The sequence below is a fragment of the Numenius arquata genome, chromosome 22 (assembly GCF_964106895.1).
Source record: "Numenius arquata chromosome 22, bNumArq3.hap1.1, whole genome shotgun sequence".
Taxonomy (NCBI): Eukaryota; Metazoa; Chordata; class Aves; order Charadriiformes; family Scolopacidae; genus Numenius; species Numenius arquata.
In genome coordinates, this window is record NC_133597.1 from 7,646,910 (window position 1) to 7,667,797 (window position 20,888).

General features: G+C 52.7%; 1 protein-coding gene across 1 annotated transcript; it reads right to left on the minus strand.

Moving 5' to 3' along the window:
* Positions 1-1,609: 1,609 nt before the first annotated feature.
* On the minus strand, positions 1,610-20,216 carry DCPS (decapping enzyme, scavenger). Its single transcript, XM_074162420.1, has 6 exons — positions 20,016-20,216; positions 18,421-18,589; positions 9,780-9,925; positions 6,245-6,358; positions 2,964-3,074; positions 1,610-2,051 (listed from the first exon to the last, which is right to left on the minus strand). Exons 1-6 carry the CDS (start codon positions 20,190-20,192, stop codon positions 1,785-1,787), a joined length of 984 nt encoding a protein of 327 aa, XP_074018521.1. The 5' UTR covers positions 20,193-20,216; the 3' UTR covers positions 1,610-1,784.
* Between the last annotated feature and the right edge of the window lie 672 nt (positions 20,217-20,888).

Below are 20,888 nucleotides of genomic sequence, written 5' to 3' on the forward strand. Positions count from 1 at the left end.
ATCCCTGACCAGAAACCAGAGCCCTTTCTGGCAGCGAGAACTCATGAAGTTTTCAGAGGTTGGTGCCTGAGAAGATGCAGGGGCTGAAGAATGGCTGGGTCAGTGGAATAAACCTCTCTCTGCACGTAGAAATCTGTTTTTCCCACCAAAACGGGCAGCTCCGGACAGGTGACGGCGCGAGGATCGTTTAAACAGAGCCAAGCGCCGAGGAAGAAGCTGACGTCTCACCGAGTGTCCCGGTTTGAAGTAAAACCCAACCAATTTTCTGTTCTGTAACTTTACATCCCAGCCAGGCCTCCTCTAACTCTCTGACATTAACGGCACATTGTGGAGAAACTGCTCGTTCTCAGAATGATCAGCCCAATGTTTGTGCTCCGTGCCAAGGGATGGTGAGCAGGGAGGCCCTTGCTTATCCTTATTGCTGTAACAACCAAGGGCAGCCAATTTCGTTATTTGCCCCCTTAGAGGGTCGGAAACAGAAAAAACATAGAGGGGTCACATCGGTGGGGAGGAGGGGACAGGAGAGGTGACCCAAACCTGACCAACTGGGGTGTTCCATCCCACCTGCCCCACGCTCAGTATAAAGGCTGAGGGATCAAAGGGTCAGCCCCTTCCTGCGATGGCCGACGTCCAGAGAGGACTCTGTCTGTCCATCTGCCTTTGATCCCGATCCGTGTGTTCCTGACTCCAGAGCTGGAATCCGGTTCCCATCCGTCGCTGAGTCCAGTCTGGGACTTCCCCAGTGCCTGCCGGTGACGTGACTGTCATCCTGGGAGCTTGATACGGTTTTGTATCTATTTCATTATTTTCTTCTTTATTTTTATTTTAATATTAATTCTTCATTAAAGTAGTTTAGTTCGTTCTAAACTTCTGAATCTCCTTATCTCTTTCTCCTCCTCTCTCCTCTTTTGGGGGGGAGGCGGGGCAGGGAGGAAGAGCCATCTGTCAGTCTGGTTTTGGTAAATTCAGCCGAAACCACGACACAGAGAGGAAGAAAAACCTCAGCAGAGCTGGGAAGCGGCAGCAAAGTCACCCAGGGGCTCGGGGGGCTCCTGAGCCAGGACCCTCCGGCTGCAGGAAGGCACCTCCTGCCCTGCCACCTCCCCGCCAGAAGGAATGATTGATTTTATGGGTTTTTTTAAAGAGGAATCCTTGCTAGACTTTTAAGCCGCCTGTGTCAGGGAGGGGCTGCCCTTTTAAACGAGCTCATTTAAGGCGGATATATGACTAATTAGCAGGGCAGAGGCGCTGGGGATCAGGCAGCAGTCGCATTTGCCATCACCGAGCCCACAGCAGCCGGCCAGGGCGAGGGCCCGGGTTAGTCATTTGATTTACTTGGAGCAAAAAGCCTCTCCCTGCCCCGGGAAAGCTGCAATCCCGCTCCCAGGGATAAATCCCTAAGGAATAAGCAAAGCTTATGGGTTTTTTTGGACCCCTCTGGCTGCCTACTCCCCCGTTTGGGCTGACATTTGGTGGCAGGGGTCGGGTTTTGGGTGAAGAAGGTGGATGGACACAGCCCCTCCTCCCCAAAGCCCTCTGCCCACTGCACCCCAGCGGCGCCCAGGCTGGTGCCACGAGCCTGGTAAAAGCCAGCACACTAAAAGGGGTTACCTCAATCAACGTTTTAATTGACTTGAGCAGAAGACATGGTTTCCATAGCAATGGGCTGTCAGCCCCAATTTGTACAAAATCAGAGTTAAAAAAAAGCACCAAGACCTGTAAAAAAAAACCCTGAAAATGGGCATTTATTAAAAATAAAAAGATACAAAAGCTCCTTTGCCAGCTCACACTCTTCCTGCCTCCTGGAATTTCTTAAACAGAAGTTCGTCGGCGCGAAGGGCGAAGGTCAAAGCCCGTTTCTGGTAGTACATGGAGTCCATGGCCAGGTTGTCGATGACGTCTGCAAGGAGATGGGCTCTCTCCACCGAGCTGCCCGGCGCATCGTAGCCCAGGGCGGTGAAATGCACGTGCAGGTGGTAGTAGGAGGGCTGGTAATGCAGGTAGATCCGCAGCTGGGACGCAGGCACCCCGAAGCGCTTCCTTATGGCTTCCTATGGAGGAAAAAAGCCACGGGTCAGGACAAGCAACACGTAAGGAGATGGGGCAGCAGCGCATGGACAGACCTTGCAATGGATGGAAAGGAGCATCCCTGGTGGCACAGAAGACAGAGAGAAAGGCAGAAGTGATTTCTGCTTCCTCCATCCCCACAGCAAGGGAGAGGGGGAGGTCAGGAAGGACAGAGCTCTTCCCCATCCTCTGTTCCAGCCTCCGCAGGGATGGAATGATGCCTCCAGCTGCCCCACTTTTCCCCCTCCGGGATGAGACATGCTCTCCGCTCATATTATTTTCCCTTCCACCTTTATCGCTCCAACTCACTCGGCAAGTTACAGGGATCCCGTTACCAGCCGGTGTAATTAAAGCTATAAACAGAGACGGCAAACTCCGGCACGCTGGCTTGGTTCACTGCTCAGCAGGCTACAATCCCCCAACTAATCTCTTAATTAATCTCCGCTTTCCCCAGCACAATTACTTTCCAAATTTCTACCACGGTGAAGGAAAGAGAAGCTATCGCCCATCCATCTCCCAAGCAAGCCCCGTCATGGGGCTGGAAAAAACCGGTTGGCCGGTGAGAACGGTCAAGGTGTTGGGAAGGAAGTTATCAATATGGGGAGGATGGGGCTGGACTCCTGCAGCTCACGGCTAACGGAGAAATACTGAGGGGCCCCGAAATGTCCCGAATGTGGCACAGCTTTCCGATGCCCCAGGGAAGCTGCTGACGGAGCAGCAGGGACCGGGGTCTCCAGGCAGAGACGCCAGAGCGGGCAGCACAGCCCCGGTTTGTGACCAGATTGTCATCTCTGGGTTATCGGTCCCCGGGCAGATCTGTGCGTAGGTTGGTCGGCAGCGACCCTGCTGTGCTCTCCCCGGGCAGGACGGCAGCGTCGCACCAGCCTCGCACTCACCTTCCCTTCCTGCAAGATGTTCCTCAGCAGCGGGAGGTGCTCAGCGGTGAGGTCCCGAAGAGACTTGACCTCCCGGCGGTGAATGAGGGCGATCAGGTAGAGGTCATCCAGCTGCAGGGAGAGGGAAGACGGTGACAAAGGTGACCACAGAAAGAGCAGATGGAGGCATGAGCATTTTGGACCAGACACACCAACCACGTCTTTCCAGGCTGAGCTGTAAGGGGCTACTGCTGGCCTGTTTAACCCACACCCAGGCTGGGCTGAATCCAGCAGGAATCTCCCAGTAAGAGACACACTCACCCCAAACCCACTGCACCTCAAAACACCATTTCTAGAGAAACTGGGTTTTTTTCCCCAAGAATAAGCAGAAGAGGACAGCTTCACCCCAATCCATAAAGAGCGGGATCACAAATACCTTCTCAGACATGGGGGAAACTGAGGCCTGAGCCCAGGAGGCTGGTGGGGTCCCTCAGCAACCCCCAGGCGCAGAAGCCACCCCGAGCATGGCTTTTTCTGCAGAGCGAGCAAACGGTGTGTCTCCCCGCTCACACGAGGATTGACAGTGAATCGCAGCAGCCCAAACTGCGACTGTAGATTTCTCCGAGTGAAAAGCTTCCTATATTTCCACTGTGCAAAGTGCTTCCGATATTTCCGCTTTCCGGTCACACCAGTCCTATAAATAACTATTTTCAAGATCTAATCGGTCACCGGACAGCCCCAGTGCAGTAAAATACGGCCATTCAGCAGCTCTCCGCCAACCTTTGGCATCTCCCAAAGCACTTACCAAGTTCAATGTTTAACAAGATGTGGGGTTGTGGATCATTACACTTTGAAAAAAATAAATAAAAATCCCCATCTCCTTCAGCTCAGTTAGTGGCTTTCTAATATAAACACCGCAAAGCAAACGGTTTAGATATTTGAGACTCAGCAGATCTTTTCAGGGCTGTGAGAAACCCATCTGGCTATTCGGAAACAGGCGCCTGTGCCAAAAGATGCTCTCAGGACCCGCTCTCGGGGCTCTGGAATCACGAAGCTGCTGTTTGCCCGCAGCCAGCACAGCGCTCTCACGGTTCAGTTCCGTTCCCGAAGCAGCCTGTGCACAGCTCTGGGAAAAGGCGGCGGATCAGCCTGTCCTCGTTGGATCAGGGCTGGCTGGCTGGCGGGGGGAAAAGCAAACATCTCTTCTCCTCAGAACAACATCTGCATGTTGCTGTTTGAAACAAATAAGCCTGTTGCCAAAAAGGCTCTGAATGATGTCATGCCGGGCATCATTTCAGGCAACGCCTCAGGGCTCCTGCGGGTTTGAAACCAACTCCAAAGAAGTGGAAAAAAAAAAAAAAACCACACCAAACAAAAATTCAAATAAAAAACCAAAACACCAAGAAACCAACTCAAAGCCCTGTCAAGGTTGGGCAGCAGGAGCAGAGGCAGTGCCGAGAAGGTCGAGGGCAGCAGCAAGCGCACGGACTTCATGATGCAAATGAGAAACCTTCCTCCTGTCCATCAGCCTGAAGTAATTCCAACTCTGACAATTCCGTGATTCCGTGAACTCGCAGCATTTGTGGGCAAGGTGCTAAGTTAGTGCAAGGCGACTGTTGAAGGGACATCTACGTCAGGGCTCGGAGAGTCCTGCTGGGCGCTCTGTCTCGCTTCCCGAATTTAATTTAGGAGCCTTGCCTGTTCGGTGGGATGCGGCGGAAGGAACCAGCACTCGGAGGCAGCCCCGAGGCTGCCGGGATCAGCTCTGGCTCGGCATCACCCACAGCCAAGGAGAAATTCTGTGGCTCCGAGGCAGAAGTCGACAGCCCTCGCTGGGACGCTGCCTTGGAAAAAGCCAGGACACCCAAAGGTCCCGGAGAGCCCCAGGGGGGACGCCCAGCCCTCGGGAAGATATCAAGAAGATCCTGTTCAGCATTACCAAGAGGCGACAGCAGTATGAGGAAACCTCCCCTAAAGGCAAATCCTACCATTTAAGTGCTCCCTGACCGTGCCAGCTGCAAGTCGTGGGTACAACAGGTCTCCAGAGAAAGCTAAAGCACCATTTTTAGCTCATCTGCCTCAAATCCTGATGCGAGTTGTGAAGGTTGGTTGCGGGAAGCGAGGATTTACACCAAGGTTTTGCTCGAAGCAAGGAAAGGGGCAGCAGGATGCACTTTTTAGAATCCCTAAATATTGCCATGCTGGAAGTAAAGGGCACTGAACAAGGCACAGAGGCTTAAGCTTGTCGTGTATCGCCGGCTTTGCAAAGTCTTCAGGAAGAAGGTCGTGCTTCCCCATGAACAAATGGAAATTCGAGCGTGGTTACCCCATTGCAGCTCGAGAAGGGGTTTTTGGAGTGGCTGATGTGCAAGGAATTCCCAGTGACCAGAGACCACCCTGCAGCGACTCACTCACCCGTGCTCCCCTGGTCACTCCCCCAGCACCAGACCACAACTACGTGCTCCCAACACAGAAATACAGAGTTACGTTGCCCGTGAGCAGGCTTGTGTTCCCATTTCTTTGAGTTTTTAGTTCCCATTTCTAAGTTTCAATCTTATGGTAACTTTCCTCCCCTGCTTCCCCCCCCGCCGCCTGCAGAAACATTGAGGATCAGAAACACGAAGGGGATTTTTTTTTTTTTTTTTTGACTCCATTGACTTCAAGGGGGTGCGCATGTGGAGTTTCACTTCGCCAGGCACATCCCCAGAACTACAGCAGGAAAGGGAGCTGGAGCCCAAGGAAATAATGAGCCACTCAATTGAGGATTATAGCCTGGGTTTAAAAACCTCTGCGTTTCAAGGAGTGGCCACTCCCACGAGGGGTTAAGGAGCTGCTCATAAGCTAACGACCATCTGTTTGATATTGTGTGGAGGAGAGTTAATTGCAGCAACTGAAGGACAACACATCTGCCTGGTTTGCACTTAAAGTTGAGGCTTGAAAAAAAAAAAAACCCAAAAAAAAAAAAAAAACCAACAACAAAAAAAAACCCCAAACAAGTTCATCAGGAGCAAATATGCAGCTGGATTTAGGTTCAAACACACCACGACAACATTTGGGCTAATACAGGAAAGAGAAAGTGAAGCTAATACATAAATCAGCCAGCAGCAGCGAGAACAGCCTGTGTTCTGCTGTGACCACAATTAGCACATGATAAAAGGCCCTGGCAATATCATCACTTAATGACAGTGTGAACAGGAAGGACCCATTCCCCTACTAAAACTTCCATTCATGTGCTATTAGTAGCACAAAAGTGGACATTTCCTCTGGATTACTCTTCGGACAAGCAAGAGGAGCAAACAAACCTGGTTTTGATCCCACTTAAGATCTGGAACTAGAACAAATCCATCGCAAGGATCTGGGTTTTCATGGATGATTCGATCAGCCTCAGCTTTCTTCTCCAGGATATTGTACACCCACTGAAAGAGAAATACACAATTTCTAAACCAGCAGAGAAAAAACACCTGAACGCCTCAGGCACATTTAGCCCAAGCTCAGGGCTTAGTGCGTATTCGCTGCAAGTAGAATATAAAACAAAAATAACCCCAACGACTTGATTTTAAGATGACTAAATAATTTCATGGCTGATAACATTTGTAGTTAATTATCCATAAAACATTCCAGCAACAAACTCGAGGCTATTACGAGCACTTGAGTGACAAGGTACCCCCGACCCCGCTGTGTGGCACTGCACCGCCGGCTCGCTAAATTATTCAGGGATTTTTCTTTTCCTCTCAAGCATTAAGAACTGGCCACAGCTGGAGTTGGGGAACTGAACAGAGACGGTTTAGCCCAGTGCAGGAATAGTCGCGTTTGCCCCTAAGAGGATTTGGAGATCATTCTCCTCGATGGAGTCTAGCGATAAACCAGAGCTGGCTGCTTTACGAATTAGGTGGAGATGGAGCTGCTAGAGGCACTAACTACCCAGAGGGGCAGCGGAATTCCTCCTCCTGGCTCCCGCCGCTGGCAATGGAGAGTCCCAGCATTCGGGCAGACCAGCACCGACACAAGCAACTCGGAGCGTGCCGGACGCCAGCGAGGAGGGCAGCGGTGGACGCCAGCTCTCGTGGGGCTCAGCAGATGCCTCTCACAGCACCGCAGGGCTGTTTCCACCTTTTTACCTCCCAGGCTGCACCGAAACCTTCACAACTCGGTCTGGGAACTCAGCTGATTTTTCCCATTCAGAAAGGGAAGAGCAGATTGTTTGCAAGCCTGAGGTGGGATGCAGCTCCGGCTGCTGGCAGCCAGCGCTCGCCAGGCGAATACGAAAGGCCTGTGTTTTCCCGGGCAATGTGTCTTCTGTCTCTCTTGGTTTTCTGGCTGATTAGAACACAGCTCGCTGCTCTTCTTTCTCTACACTTGAAGCTTCAGCCTCCAGGCTGCCTGCACTCCCTGCTCTGGTTATCCCCCCCGCAGTCCTTCAAAGCAAAGCACCATCCAAAGAGGAGTTTTGGCTATGAAATGGAAGAGACCAGGGATAAGCGACAGAGCGAGACCAGCAAAAAGCATCTTTGCTTTTCCTGGCTCCCAAACTGTGCTTGAGCATCCTTCCTTACACCTCCAAAATATACTTTATGCTCTAGCTTACGTCTAATTAAGTATTGGACTGCCAAGGGAGTCCCCAGCCAGGTCCCTAGAAGATAAGGCAGCAGGAAATGGTTAGGGCTTGAAAGCTGAAACAATTTTTTGAAACGCGATTTTCCCATCAAGTTTAGGTACAAAACATTTTGGCTGCCCCAGGTGGGCAGGGAAGACACAGCCAGTCTTGCAGACACACCGAGCGAGCCGGGTCAGTGGATGTTGCGCACATCAGACGCTCAAGATAAAAAGACAGCCCTTTTGGGGAGCTCTGTCAAGAGTTTAATTAATCCAGTTAAAACTTAGGATCATTGTGAACTGACCTGAACATATCCTCAGGGAGAAACCAACCTCTCCTCCCTTGATCTGTTTTTTTTTTTCTTAAATTTCTCATCTTTTCTTCCTAGCAACCATGTCTTAGAGAAGATTAGATTCTCGAAGCGATTTTGGAAAGCAAGGCACAGGATCGCTGTGCTCTGTGACCCCGGAAGAAAAGCAGGGCAGGAAGCTCAGCAGGAAATTAAGGTTTGCCCTTTGTTTTTGGGTTCTTTGGTTGGTTTTTTTTTTTTTTTTAATGCCTGCTCTTTTCACAAGGGCCAAGCTATCAGTGCCCTAAATAACTTCACCGATCAGATGAGCTGAATTTTAAACCTCATGTGATGGGCAGCTCATCAGCTGATGGCTCTTGCTGTTTCCAACACAAGCCCAGCAAGGAGAACACATGTCCAGAGACTGGCACCACAATAAAACTATTATACTGAAATCATCCATGCCTTGCATCCTCCAGCAGAAAACAGAGTCGCCTCTGTAGTCCCCCGATATTTCTGTTACTCTTCACATTTTCCTTTCCGCTCATTAAAACCAGTTAGATAAAGACAAGAAACAGCATTATGAAATCACAGAGGTCAAGGACTGACTGTGCTGACCGTGATTTCTCAGCAGATGCTCCTGATGGTCACCAGGAATATGTTTCCATGTACAAAAACCATCTCACAAGCATTTAGTGAGAGAGGCAGAGAGAGAGAGCTCAAGCAGCTGCTACATCAGGAAACTTAACAGCCATAAAGCAAAAGCAGAGAGAACACGTCCGTGCAGGTTGCTGGCTGGTGGAAACACACTCTGGTCTTTCTCCAGCTAACAAAGGCCGCCTGTACGTTCCTGGTGTTGCAGCCCCGGCGAGACAGCTGAACGGTGGAGCAGAGAAATGCAGGCAGGCGAGGAGCAATCGAGCGCACGCGGCGGCTCACAAGGTGCCTTCTGCTCCGAGAGGCAGAACGCAGGATTCACGTTCATCTGCAAGCGATTAGCAAACAGACATTGCAACAGTGAACGCTGTTAACTGTTCTGCTGCTTTAAGGCAGCAGGAAAGAGGTGGGAGGGGATACCCAAGGCCTGCAGTAGGTTGGTTTTTGAGGTTCATTTTTCATGGATAGCCTCAGCAGACCCAGGATTTGGTTTATGCACAGGCTGGCAGGAATCGGTCCCTACAGACTTGTGTTGTTTTGGTCCTTTCTTACAGACAGGGAGAGGAATGGTCAAAAAGGATGTAAACCAGGAGAAAGTCCATTGCTGCTGCCTGGAGCAAGGAGGACACTAGAAGTACAGCTTTGCCACGTGGAATACAGACCGAAGGGCTGAATGGCAGAGGAGCTGTAGGCAAAGCCCAAGGAGTGAGCTGCGATGCAGGAATCCAAGAGCAGTCTGTGCCTTCCCATCTCCGCAACACCCAAGAGAGTCCTAAAAAGCCCCGCAAACTGCACCAACGCCCAGGGAGCCACCCTTGGAAAGGAGGAGGAACGCCTCGGCACAGAAAGTCTCCAGAAGCCTTGGGAAAAGCAACTTTGGATACATCTCCAAGGCAAATGTTTTTCTGCAAAGATGCAGAAAGATGCCCCAGGGGACAGAAGGATGGGGACACGGGGGAGCTTAGGGGAGAGGCCTGTTTAGCAGCACTGAGTGTATCTGAAAGGTCAGAGAGCCTCAAGAAAGCACGATGGATGAGGGGATGGCATTCAGGCAGCATCACCACTCAGGAGCAGCAGAAGTAACCTGCAGCCGGTCGCGTTTGAGAAGCGGGCTGCCCTGCCAGATGAGGGCTGGCAACACGCTGAAGGAACAACCAACAGCGAGACAGAGACAGAGCATTCCCGACTCTTCTGCCTTCAACCTGGGCTCTAGAGGAGACACCTGACTGCCTGGCGTGTCGAAAGAGGAGACCAAAGATGCCCGCCTGTGCAGAGGGGAAGCAGCAGTAACCCATACCTGGATGCTGAAGCTCTGGGACTGGATGAAGGGCAGCGTTATGCTCTTGTAATCCTCCCAGGTTTCACGGATGAGGTGCACTTCTTGGCGGAGGTATTTCTGAAGGTGTTTCTCCGTGGCGGGGTACACCACTGTGGTTTTTATCTCTAGAAACAAGTATGTTCACTGAGTTACCATCACAGATGAAACCCACATCACTTCCCTCAGTTCCCGATAAATCTGTTTTCCCTTCCAATAAGGGCCACACTAACATGTTTTTCAAAGATGCCGCTAAAATAGCGGGGTGGGGGAGAACGAACATGGAAAGCAAAGCCGTGCTTTAACCTCCCAGGCTGCCGCTGCTGCTTTTCTCGAGGCAGGATAAGCCAACAACACAGCCAGGGCCTGTCTTTCCAGTTCAGGCGGAGGAGTTTGCTGTCTGGAAGGTTTTATTCCCACACTTGCTCTTTCAGGCATATCAGCAACATCGGGGCAGAGCTGGGGCTCCCAGGGAAGAGCTTATGTGCAGTCAACAACCAGGACAGAAACACAACCCTGGGGGCAGAGATGCATCTTCCTCATACTCAAATCCGGAGCTCATGGGATGTTATCGAGCGAGCACCCAGCAACTTTCTCCAGCCACAAAACCAGAGGTCGCGTGAGCTGCAAGCTCAAGGAGCAGCTCCTTCCCAGAGCTCTCGGCCACCAGGATGCTCGGCCTCGAGCACAAGGAGACAAAGAGTTCAAGGGCACAGGGACAGATCCGGAGCAAACAATGCAGGCTGGTGGGTTATCACGGTGCGGGACGAGCCGAGGGAAGAGGGCTGGGTGATTCCCCTGCAGCAGCCGACACAAAGAGCATTTAAACGTTTAGCAAAAGGAAAACAATTTTTGTTTAGCTCAAGATTAAAACTTTGCTGCGTAATTTCTGTGGCATTAAACAGGATACCGGTGCACACCTCGTCACCCTGGCAGCTCTGACCTCGGCAGCAGTAAAACCTCCCCACAGCACTAAAACAATTGGAAAATATCCCTCTTTGGCTGAGATTAGACGTGCGACAAGAGAGCCTGCCACAACTCCAAGGGCGCTCTGCCTTCCCAGCCAACGAGAGCTGCTATAAAACTTAACGCAGGAAGGAGAAAAAAAACCACAAGCCTGGACAAACCCCGAGGAGACGGGACCGAAGCAAGTGGCTGGGGCACTGAAACACTGCAGCTCGTGCTCAAGGTCTGCCACGCTTACAAAACCTACGGGCTGCACACTCAGCAGGGTACCAAACAGCCGTGCTTCACGCTCTATATATGTATACATGCTAGCCAGACACGAATATAAATATCTATTTGTTCTTAAAGCCAGGATTAGGGTGGTTTAGTAGTTGGGTTTTTTTTAGTTTTCTTTCTGTTTTTTTTTCAAGGACGGCGCTGCACAAGCCGGGAGGACTCTGCCTTTTCATTTCATGCCAAACCCAGCTTAATGAAATCCACAGGAAAATGCTGGTAACATGAAATATGAAAATGCAAACCACAAGGGCAGCCTGGTCTGATTCCCACCGTACACATGTTCAAACAAGGTTGTTTTCCAGGACTCGATTAGCGCTTCTAGTGGGATGATGTAATAGCAAAGGGAGGAAAAAAAAAAAAAAAAAAAAAGACAAGGCTGTAACTCCTCTGCTCCTCACTTAGAAAGACCAGCAAAGCACTGGGGAGAAAACAAAAAGGCAAAAGATAAGAAAATACCACACCCAGCCTCAGGTTGAAGCTCCCACAATTTGATGTTATACCCCAAAACAAGAGCAGGGAGTAGAGGAGAAACCCCCCCATGCTGCGGTGATAACCGCAACCCGTGTGCTGGCTGGGAGGGGGTTCAGAGGACCCTTCCCGACTTCCCCAGCATCTCCCCAGTTTGGGGGGTGGCTGCGCACAGTGGGGAGAGCCACTTCGGATACTTTAAAGCCTAGAATGAGATCAGAGAAATCCTTAATGTGCAGCTGCGGTTGAGCAGCAGATGTTTGGAAGAGGAGGAGGGGGAGAGGCTGTGGTTCGCTAACGATTATTTCCCTTCTAGAGGGGTCTCATCAACCCTGAAACACCCCAGCAATGTTAATTAGCATATATCACTATGGCCAGAAAAGCTGTTTGATAAATGCTCAGAGCCTGACTATCATTAAGAGCCTGAGCACGGGATGCAAAGTCCCAGCTCAGGCTGGGCTCAGCCGCAGGAAACATCCATGGCGAGACCAGGCTCGCCACAAAATCTTTCCACTGCTGGCGACCGGCCTCGTTCATGCTCCGTTTTAAAAGCTGCCCTGCTCCTGGCAGACTCCACGTGCATTAAAGCATCACGTACACCGTGGGCCAGCCGAAACCTACCCTGGCCTGGAAACGGGGGTAAAGAATCGCTGGACACATGATGTGGGTTTTCAAGCTTGCTGGAGCATCAGGGATTGTCTCCCTGCATCTGAGTCACACCAGCCGGCGTGGTCCTGAACGTCATCCCAGGGACGCCACGAAGCGCCTGTGGTTTATTCTGGAAGTCAGGACTGACCGTCAATTAACCGGAGGTTATAAAAAAGGAGGTTTAATTGAAGGAACCCGGATGAGCAGGAGGCAGAGGTACTGCAATGGCAGAGAATAACCCATCGGGCAGTTCACCCTGGGAAGGGTATTAGGGGATACACTGCACCCTTGTTTCCCTGCCCAGGAGAAAAGGAAGGTTGGATTGACCAGAAACAAAACAACTTCTCCCCTTTTCCGCTAAAAACGCAAACGAAAAAAACAACCACTCAAGACAAAACCAAAACCCCAGCTCAATTTGGGGAACTTATGGGGAAAGGGGCTGCAGGCGGCTGTTGCCAAGAGGGGAGGATGGAGCATGTTACCCCACACTCACAGCACAGGACACCTATGTGATGGGAAGGAGGCAGAGAGAGCTCGTGCACGTTGGAAAGCACACTCCGGGCTCACCAGCAATGCCTCGTCCCCTTTCCCACCGCACTGTCACCAGGCTCTGCCAAAAATCCCCCTCCAGCTCAGCACGTCAAATTTCAAACTGATGCAAACAGCGAGGAGAGGCCAGGGCAACCCGCTGAGATGCCTCGTGCTCACTTCTCCCATCCCACCCAGCAACATTAAAATGGACCACTCTAGTTTTGTTTTAAACAGATTTAAACATGCCGGGGAGCCAAGAGAAGCATGCAGGGCAGGAAGAACCTGTTTCTACCTTTGGGCAGGGGTGCTTTTTTTTTTTTTTTCCTTTTGCTAGTAGGACGCTGAGCTTTGGCTCATAATCTGCCTGATCAACTCAACCATCAGGTGGAGGAAGGTGCCAAGCCCAGGAAGCGACTGAGAAAGTCCCATTTGCACTCTTGCAAGTTTTCTTTTCCTCTGCAAGATTCTTTCCTGCTGCACACAGCTCTGTGCCGTCCTCCCGTCATCCGCTATCTCCTTCGATGCAGCCCTAAATACAATGCACAACCTCCCCCTTCCCCTGCCGTATTAATGTCGTTTATTTAGTTTTCTGATCGCAACTGTGCAGCAGTCACCAGGGAACACCTAAATTCAACCCACACCCAACCAGGTTCAACCGCAGCTTTGCCTCGGACATCTGGGGCTCTCATTATTAAATGAAATAAAAGCCGAAAATAAAAAAAAAAAAAAAAATTTAAAAAAAAAGCAGAAAAGGATAAAGCTTGCAAGAGCTCGCAGTCTCCGAGGCCAGCACACGTCAGGGCAAGCCAAGTGTGCTGCTGGGGATTCCTGCCAAGGCCGTCTGGCCCCTGGTTCTCATCCACAGACCAAGCACCCAGTGGGTTCCAGCTGCAACAGTCATGGCGAAGAAGAAAACTGGAGGTTACAACCCAAAAAAACCCCAGAGCAAAGCAGGGTGATGCCTCCCACTGTCCCCCAAGCCACCCCACGCACTCCCACTGCTTCAGGCTCCAGCTTTTTCTTTAAGTGTAAATGCAAAGAGCTTTCTGTGCTGGGCAAGCCCCGCAGGCAGGCGGAGTGTGGAAACACTGGGAGATGAACCAACCTTCCCCACGCGGCTCCTGCAAGTTTCTCCAGCTCCTCACTGCCTGAAACCAGACGCTTTTCAGGCTGGGGAAAGCAGGGATATGTATCACTTCCTGCATGACTGAATACTTTCCTTCCATGCTCTCCCATTTCTCCCACAATTTCTGCCCTCTGTGTTGGAGAGATGGAGCCAGAGCGTCTCCTGATGTGCTCGTTTTTAGACATTTTTAATAAGCTTCAGCCTGCAGCGCAGGGACGAGCCATGACCAGTGACTACAGACCCCTTAAGGGCTCTTAAGCCAGTGCAGCTTTGGTGGTGTGAAACACGACATCCCTCAGCAGCCAGGCAAGAGGAGCCTGCTTTTTTCTGGAAACAGCAAGTTCTCCTTGTTAAACAGGTGTGAGCACCACCAGGAGCTGAAGGCTATCGGGGAACATGTTGCTTGAACCGTCTGACTTTTGCAATTGAGCCGCTGCCAGCAGGAAAACCTTTCCCCTGCTCTGAAAGCGGCCCTTGCTCTCCCTGCAAGGGAGAGTCCCAGAGCGAGGGTTTCCTCCGCCAGCATCTCGCACCTCTAGGCACAAGCTGCCTCTTAAATCCAGGCAACATCCAGCAACTGGCCTTAGAATGATTTGTGTACGCCTGCCTTCGCTGTCAGCAGGGCAGATACTGTCGGAGGGCACGCTCTCTGACACCGCTCCTCCTCACAAACTCACTCACAAATTTCCTTTTCCTTCATGGGGGCATTTTGGGTTGCCCTTCAGACACTCTGATCATTATTAAGCTGGTTTGCAAACGTTATTTCCCATTTTAGCCTCGACACGTCTCTTCTAGTGGCCAGTAAAACCACTGAGCCGAGCAAAACACGGATGAGGTCCTCTTTCTGACCAGCGCTGTCGTCAGGAGTCGTCCCCCCCCCACCCGTGTGCTCCCAACCCTAAAAATCTCATCCTTAAGCTGCAGCAGAGTGAAATTCCTCTTCCCGGGGCAGAAGGGAGTCATTTGCTCAGGTAACGTACTTCTTTTGGCCTCCCTTTCTCTGCCTTCACCGTGCAAACAAAGCGACTGGTCCAGCCTCGCAGGCTCTTTTACCGCCAAGACAAAAGGCTTTCATCGCACAGGGCTTGCGTTAGCTCGACTCTGCGGAGGAGACAGCATCCAACTCGCTGAAACGAGGAGGCGGGGAAAGGCTGCAGAAAATATCCACTTTCAGCTATCCCCAAACTCCAGTTGAAGGAAGAGCCACCCCGGGGACTTCAGACTACAAAGGTGGCATTGAGAAACGCACTGCAAAAAAGCAGAGGGACCCAGGAGCAGCTCCTGGTACCTTCAATGTCCCCAATGTCGCAGTCACCGGCGGTCGTGATTTCCTTGGTCTGGAGATTTACTTTACCTTCAGAAAGCGAGGAGCTGAGCGTGAGGAGCTCGGCCACCTGAGATGCTGTGAAAACCCTGGGGTGAATTCATTTTCTGCGTGACGCTGCGACCCAGGACTTGTCAAAGAACCTGCTCAACACCAAAGTTTGACCTTTCCTGCAAAATACTTCTACTGCCCCATGTTAACCAGGTGTAAACCTGCAAGTGCCAGGAGATGAAACCCTGTGTATCCCTAACCCTGCAAGCTGAGACAGACCCCGTGCAAGGGCTCGCAGGGTCTCCGCACGATCACTCGACGTCCAGGGATTTCTCACAAGCCCTGACGTTGTCCACAGCCTTATAGAAATTCCTCCTCCTTCATTTTAGGTTTATGAGCTGCATTCCTCACGTCGACTCCCTCCATGACTCAGCTCAAGAGGGCAATTTCCTTCCCCTCCTGATGGATACAACTGCTTCCTCTGGTGCCAGCCCAGCTGCCCGCCAGCAGCTCATGCAACATGCCTGCAAAAACCGGCTATTTGGCCCTGAATTCCTTCAAAGGAAGAAGCCTCCTCGCTCACCGCTCGGAGCCAGGGAGCCTGGAGGGCAGCACAGCGGCGCACAGTCCCTCCAGCTCTCCTGCCCAACATCCAGAGCAGGCACAGCGATGCCAAGGAGAGGGCCGGGAAGGAGAGATGCATAACATTTCTGCTAAACCTGCCTTTTAAAGACAATTTTTAAAGTAATTAAAAAGATAAACTTAAGCAAAAGGAAGCCAGAGGCTTTTTCCCCAAACCTGCAAGAGGAACAGCACAGACACCCATGACAGCACAGCTGGTTTGGTCCAGCCACGCATGAAACAAACAGCACGGCCACGCTGTGCCAGAGTCACAGCACAGAGGACACATTAGACAGAAAAAAAAAAAAACAGGCAAGGATTTAGTTTAACAAAAGGCACAGAAGCAGGATGCAAGAAGACCCAGATTCACCTGGTTTTGCTCCAGTCTCTCAGAACAAACAGGACCCAGTGTGGCAACCAGCACCCACTGATGGCAACCAGCAACCCTTTTAACAGCCTTTTCAACCCAGTGAGGGGTTTCACACCTGGCATAAATCTTAGCAAAATTTTGGATTTAATTTATCGGAGTAACACAGAATCACAGGATGCTATGGGGTTGGAAGGGACCTCTGGGGACCATCTAGTCCAACCCCCTGCCAGAGCAGGTCCACCCAGAGCAGGTTGCACAGGAACGTGTCCAAGTGGGGTCTGAATGTCTCCAGAGAAGGAGACTCCACCACCTCTCTGAGCAGCCTCTTCCAGGGCTCTGCCACCCTCACAGGAAAGAAGTTCCTCCTCATGTTTAGGTGGAAGTTCTTATATTCAAGTTTGTGCCTGTTACCTCTTGTCCTGTCACTGGGCACCACTGGAAAAAGACCAGCCCCATCCTCTTGACACCCACCCTTTAAGTATATATAGGCGTCGATCAGATCCCCCCTCAGCCTTCTCTTCTCCAGACTAAAAAGACCCAAGTCCCTCAGCCTCTCTTTGTACGAGAGATGCTCCAGGCCCCTCATCATCTTTGTAGCCCTCTGCTGTACCCTCTCCAGCAGTTCCCTGTCCTTCTTGAACTGGGGAGCCCAGAACTGGACCCAGTGCTCCAGATGGGGCCTCACCAGGGCAGAGCAGAGGGGCAGGATGACCTCCCTCCACCTGCTGGTCACACTCTTCCTGATGCCCCCCAGGATGCCACTGGCCTTCTTGGCCACAAGGGCACATTGCTGGCTCATGGACATCCTATTGTCCACCAGGACTCCCAGGTCTTTCTCCTCAGAGCTGCAAAACACTGGAGTTACACAGCACAGCGTGGTGCGACAAAGAAGTCAGAGGCCAGCAGGGCTGGCAGGGCTGCAGCTAGAGGGATGCCCAGGGGATTCTAGTCTCGCAATGCCACCTCGTGGGAATCCCTGGGAGTCGCTGCCGGCCCCGAATGCAGCGGGTGCCCAAGCAGAAGCCTGTCCAGTGGAGGAAGCAGAGCTCTGACATCTTCCCATCCAGGGCAACCGCCACAACCACCGTGTCGCCGTGTTTTCCTGCCACTGGAGCGTGGCTTTGTAAAGCTGAAATCTCTGATTTCAAGTCTCTGGTAGGAGTTTTGACAACTCAAGCTCCCAAAGCGAGACAGTGCTTCCTCCTACACCATGGAAAGGGCATTAAAATAGGAGCATTTTTGGGAAAGCACCTCAAATATCCCAAAAATTTAATTCAGGACGACAACAACTTCTTACTTAAGGCTATTGCTCTAATTAATTTTGACTCTGTTAAACCTGTTTGTGTATCATTGTGTTTATGGAAGCATCACCACGTAATTAATCGCTGCACTTCCAGAATTTAAACGCATACCAGCATTAAATGGAAGTGCCCGGCCTGCTGAAAGAGCAGCCCCACTTTCCAGCGGCAGCTGCAGAGCACCGCAACCGCAGGACACCCTTCCACCGTGACAAGAATCCGTCTCGCAGGATGACAGCCTTCTACCGAAGCTCACTAACCCGCTCATCTCACTTCCTCATACTCTTATTAATCAGGTTTCATAACACACAGATGCACGAAATCAGCGGGGAGAGGCCTAAAGGGCAGAGAGGCCAGGTATTTCCCCGCACAAGGCACTCGATGTTACAGGATTTAAATCTCTCCTGCAAACACACTAGCTGTCTGTCCTCACCACGCAACACTGGGCAACAAAAATAAAGCAGATGAGATGATACCCTGGAACGAGAAGCTGACATGCGCTCTGCAGAGATTGTTTTCAACATAAACTTTATGGTGAGAGACAGTGTCTTACCAGATTAACTGACATCACTGAAAAAACACACAAGGAAAGCTTTCAGGTGCCCAAGCCCTTCTTCACCTTTAAATCAAGGCACAGGCAGATGATTGCAAGTAATCAAGCAATGGCCATTTAACGGGCAGCTACTCATCAGCTGAGGTAGGTGTCCAACAGCGCGGGGAAGAGGGGGTGAAATGAGGCAGCATCCAAAGCCTCTGGAGCGAGATGTTGCCTTCAGAGTGACAATGATCCACTGATCTCCCCACCTGGGCCAGGTCTGCTGCTGTCACCCAAACCACAACCGGGGTGACGTGGTTGGGTCCAGCCACGTCACTTGCCTGTCTCACTGCATCCTACCATCCGGAGCTGGCAGGAGTACACCGACCGGCATCCCAGCCACGATGGCCAGCCTGCAGCCAAGCCATGGAGCGAGCCGCCCTCCCAGGACACCCCCAAGAGCACTCACCACTCAGCTCTGGGGGCGGATAGAGGTGGTACGTGCTGTAGATGTCATTGCGCATCTGCAGCTCCAGCTTCGTGTGCTTCTTCAGCAGGTCTGAGACCTTCTCCTCCTGGAAAGGAGTCTTTTCCAGGATGACTACGGCATTTGTCCCCTCTCCAGAGGGGCTGGTCACCTAAAATAAGAACAGACAAACCTGTCAGCAAACACAGACCCAGCGCTGGCTGGAGAGTTTGAGGCCAGCACCTGAACACCTCCACCCAGGGAACACCTTGCAGCCTCTCAATTCTCAGGCGCAAACGATCTCCTGGTCCAGGCCCCATCCAAAAATAAAAGCACTTTTGCCCTGAGGCATGGCAGGAATCCGCTCCCCATCAGGGAACACAGGTGGTTTTTTGGGAGAACACGGGATGTGGACAACACCTCAAGCCCATCTGCACCTCCCTGGATGCTCCCAGTGCCCTTCCCAGCTGCGTTCCTGCTGACCCACATCACTGATTTCATCTCAGATACTGGCAATTCAACACAGGGCCACCGACCAGGCGGTTGGAGGGTCAGGAAGAGGGCAGAGACAGGCGTAGGGGTTCACAACACGGTCAGGGAGCAAACCTAGGCTGTTCCAGGGCAGGGAGCGCTGCTGTCCTGCTCCGAGGAACCACAACCCAGACCCTGAGTGTGTCAGCTCCGGGACACGCAGGGTGCAGAACACACACCCAAATCGCTCCCATTTGTACAGGACCCAGGCAAGGCCTCCCTGAACACCGCCTGGGGACAGCAAAGGAGTTCACCCAGGGCTCCCAACCCAGCTCACAAGGCAGAGCAGGCAGGTCTGCGCCCGGTTCAGTTACCATCAACCCCATTGCCCTGAGACTGAAGCAGCAGCTTGAACCTTCCCCGTCCTCATCGCCAACTCAGATGTACATCTCCAGGAGACAGGAGCCAAGGCAGCTGCACTGCTCCCGTGCCACTGCCACGCTCTCCAGCCATCAAACTTATAGAGTTATTACAAATTTCCCTTTTATGGTGCCTGATGGACACGCCTACCCTATTTACAGCCCTAGAGTTCTCATCTTCCTTGCAATCCAATGCCACTTTACCCACCAAGCACGAAACACCTGCTCACTGGGCCAAAAGCAACAAATAAGAAAAAAAGCAACCACAGCTGTGTGGAAAATAAAGTTTCCAACACGACAAACCCGCTCTCAGCAACAGCAAATACGAATAAGGAAAAATTAACCTGAGGCTTTAAGTAAGGTTTCCAGTGCGCTGGGGCTGAGAGAAACCACCTCGTGCCCTCTCCCCGCCCCGCCTGGGCCGAATTTGGGCAGAAAAAGGCAGGAAAACCGAGTATGGTGCCGAGCTTTGTGGAATAAAGATGGGACGGGGCCGGGAGAGCGCGGGGTGGGGGGGGGGAACCGGGGTACACCCCCCCGCCCCATGCGGTGCCCAGGAGGGGCGTGGCCTCTTCCGGGAGGGGCGTGGTCTGTTGCCGGGGGCGTGGCCTGTTGCCAGGGGGCGTGGCCCGCCTGGGCCATCCCCTCAGCAGGAATAAAGGCGGCGGGTCTGAGCGGGCCTGGATCCCCCCCCCACCCTCCCGGTACCTCCCCGTGCAGGAACACGGCCTTCTCCCGCGCCGACTCCCGCAGCACACGCCGCAGGCGCAGCTCCGCCAACGGGAAGGGGACGGCGGCGGCCCCGTCGTGGGGCTCGGCCCCGGCCGCCGCCGCCTCCTCCTCCTCCTCCTCCCGCTTCCTCTTCGGCCGCGGGCTCTCCGCCATGGCGCCCACCCCCCTCCGCGCACTGCGCCTGCGCGGCGCCGCCAAACGAGGAGCGTGAGAGAGAGCGGCGCCGCCGGGGGGGGAGCGCCCCCTGGCGGCTCGGCGGTGCCCCAGGGTCACTCGCACCACAGAAAACCACAAGCCGGGGGATTACAAAAATAAAACCCTAAATTTAAAACTTTTACATTTTCATAGTCCCAACAAACCCGCGCAAAGACGGCGGAGCTTAGTGTTTGCGCGACGAGCAGCGGGAACCTGCTGGAGGATGTCCCTGTCCCCCACCGAGTGCGTTTTGGCCACCGGGGTGGATGGCGGTGGCATCACCAGGGTGGGGTTTGGCCACCGGGATGGATGGCGGTGGCATCACCGGGGGGGGGGGGTTTGGCCACCGGGGTGGATGGCGGTGGCATCACCGGGGGGGTTCTGGCCACCGGGATGGATGGCGGTGGCATCACCGGGGGGGGTTTGGCCACCGGGATGGATGGCGGTGGCATCACCGGGGGGGGGTTTGGCCACCGGGATGGATGGCGGTGGCATCACCGGGGGGGGGGTTTGGCCACCGGGATGGATGGCGGTGGCATCACCGGGGGGGGGGTTTGGCCACCGGGATGGATGGCGGTGGCATCACCGGGGGGGGTTTGGCCACCGGGATGGATGGCGGTGGCATCACCGGGGGGGGTTTGGCCACCGGGATGG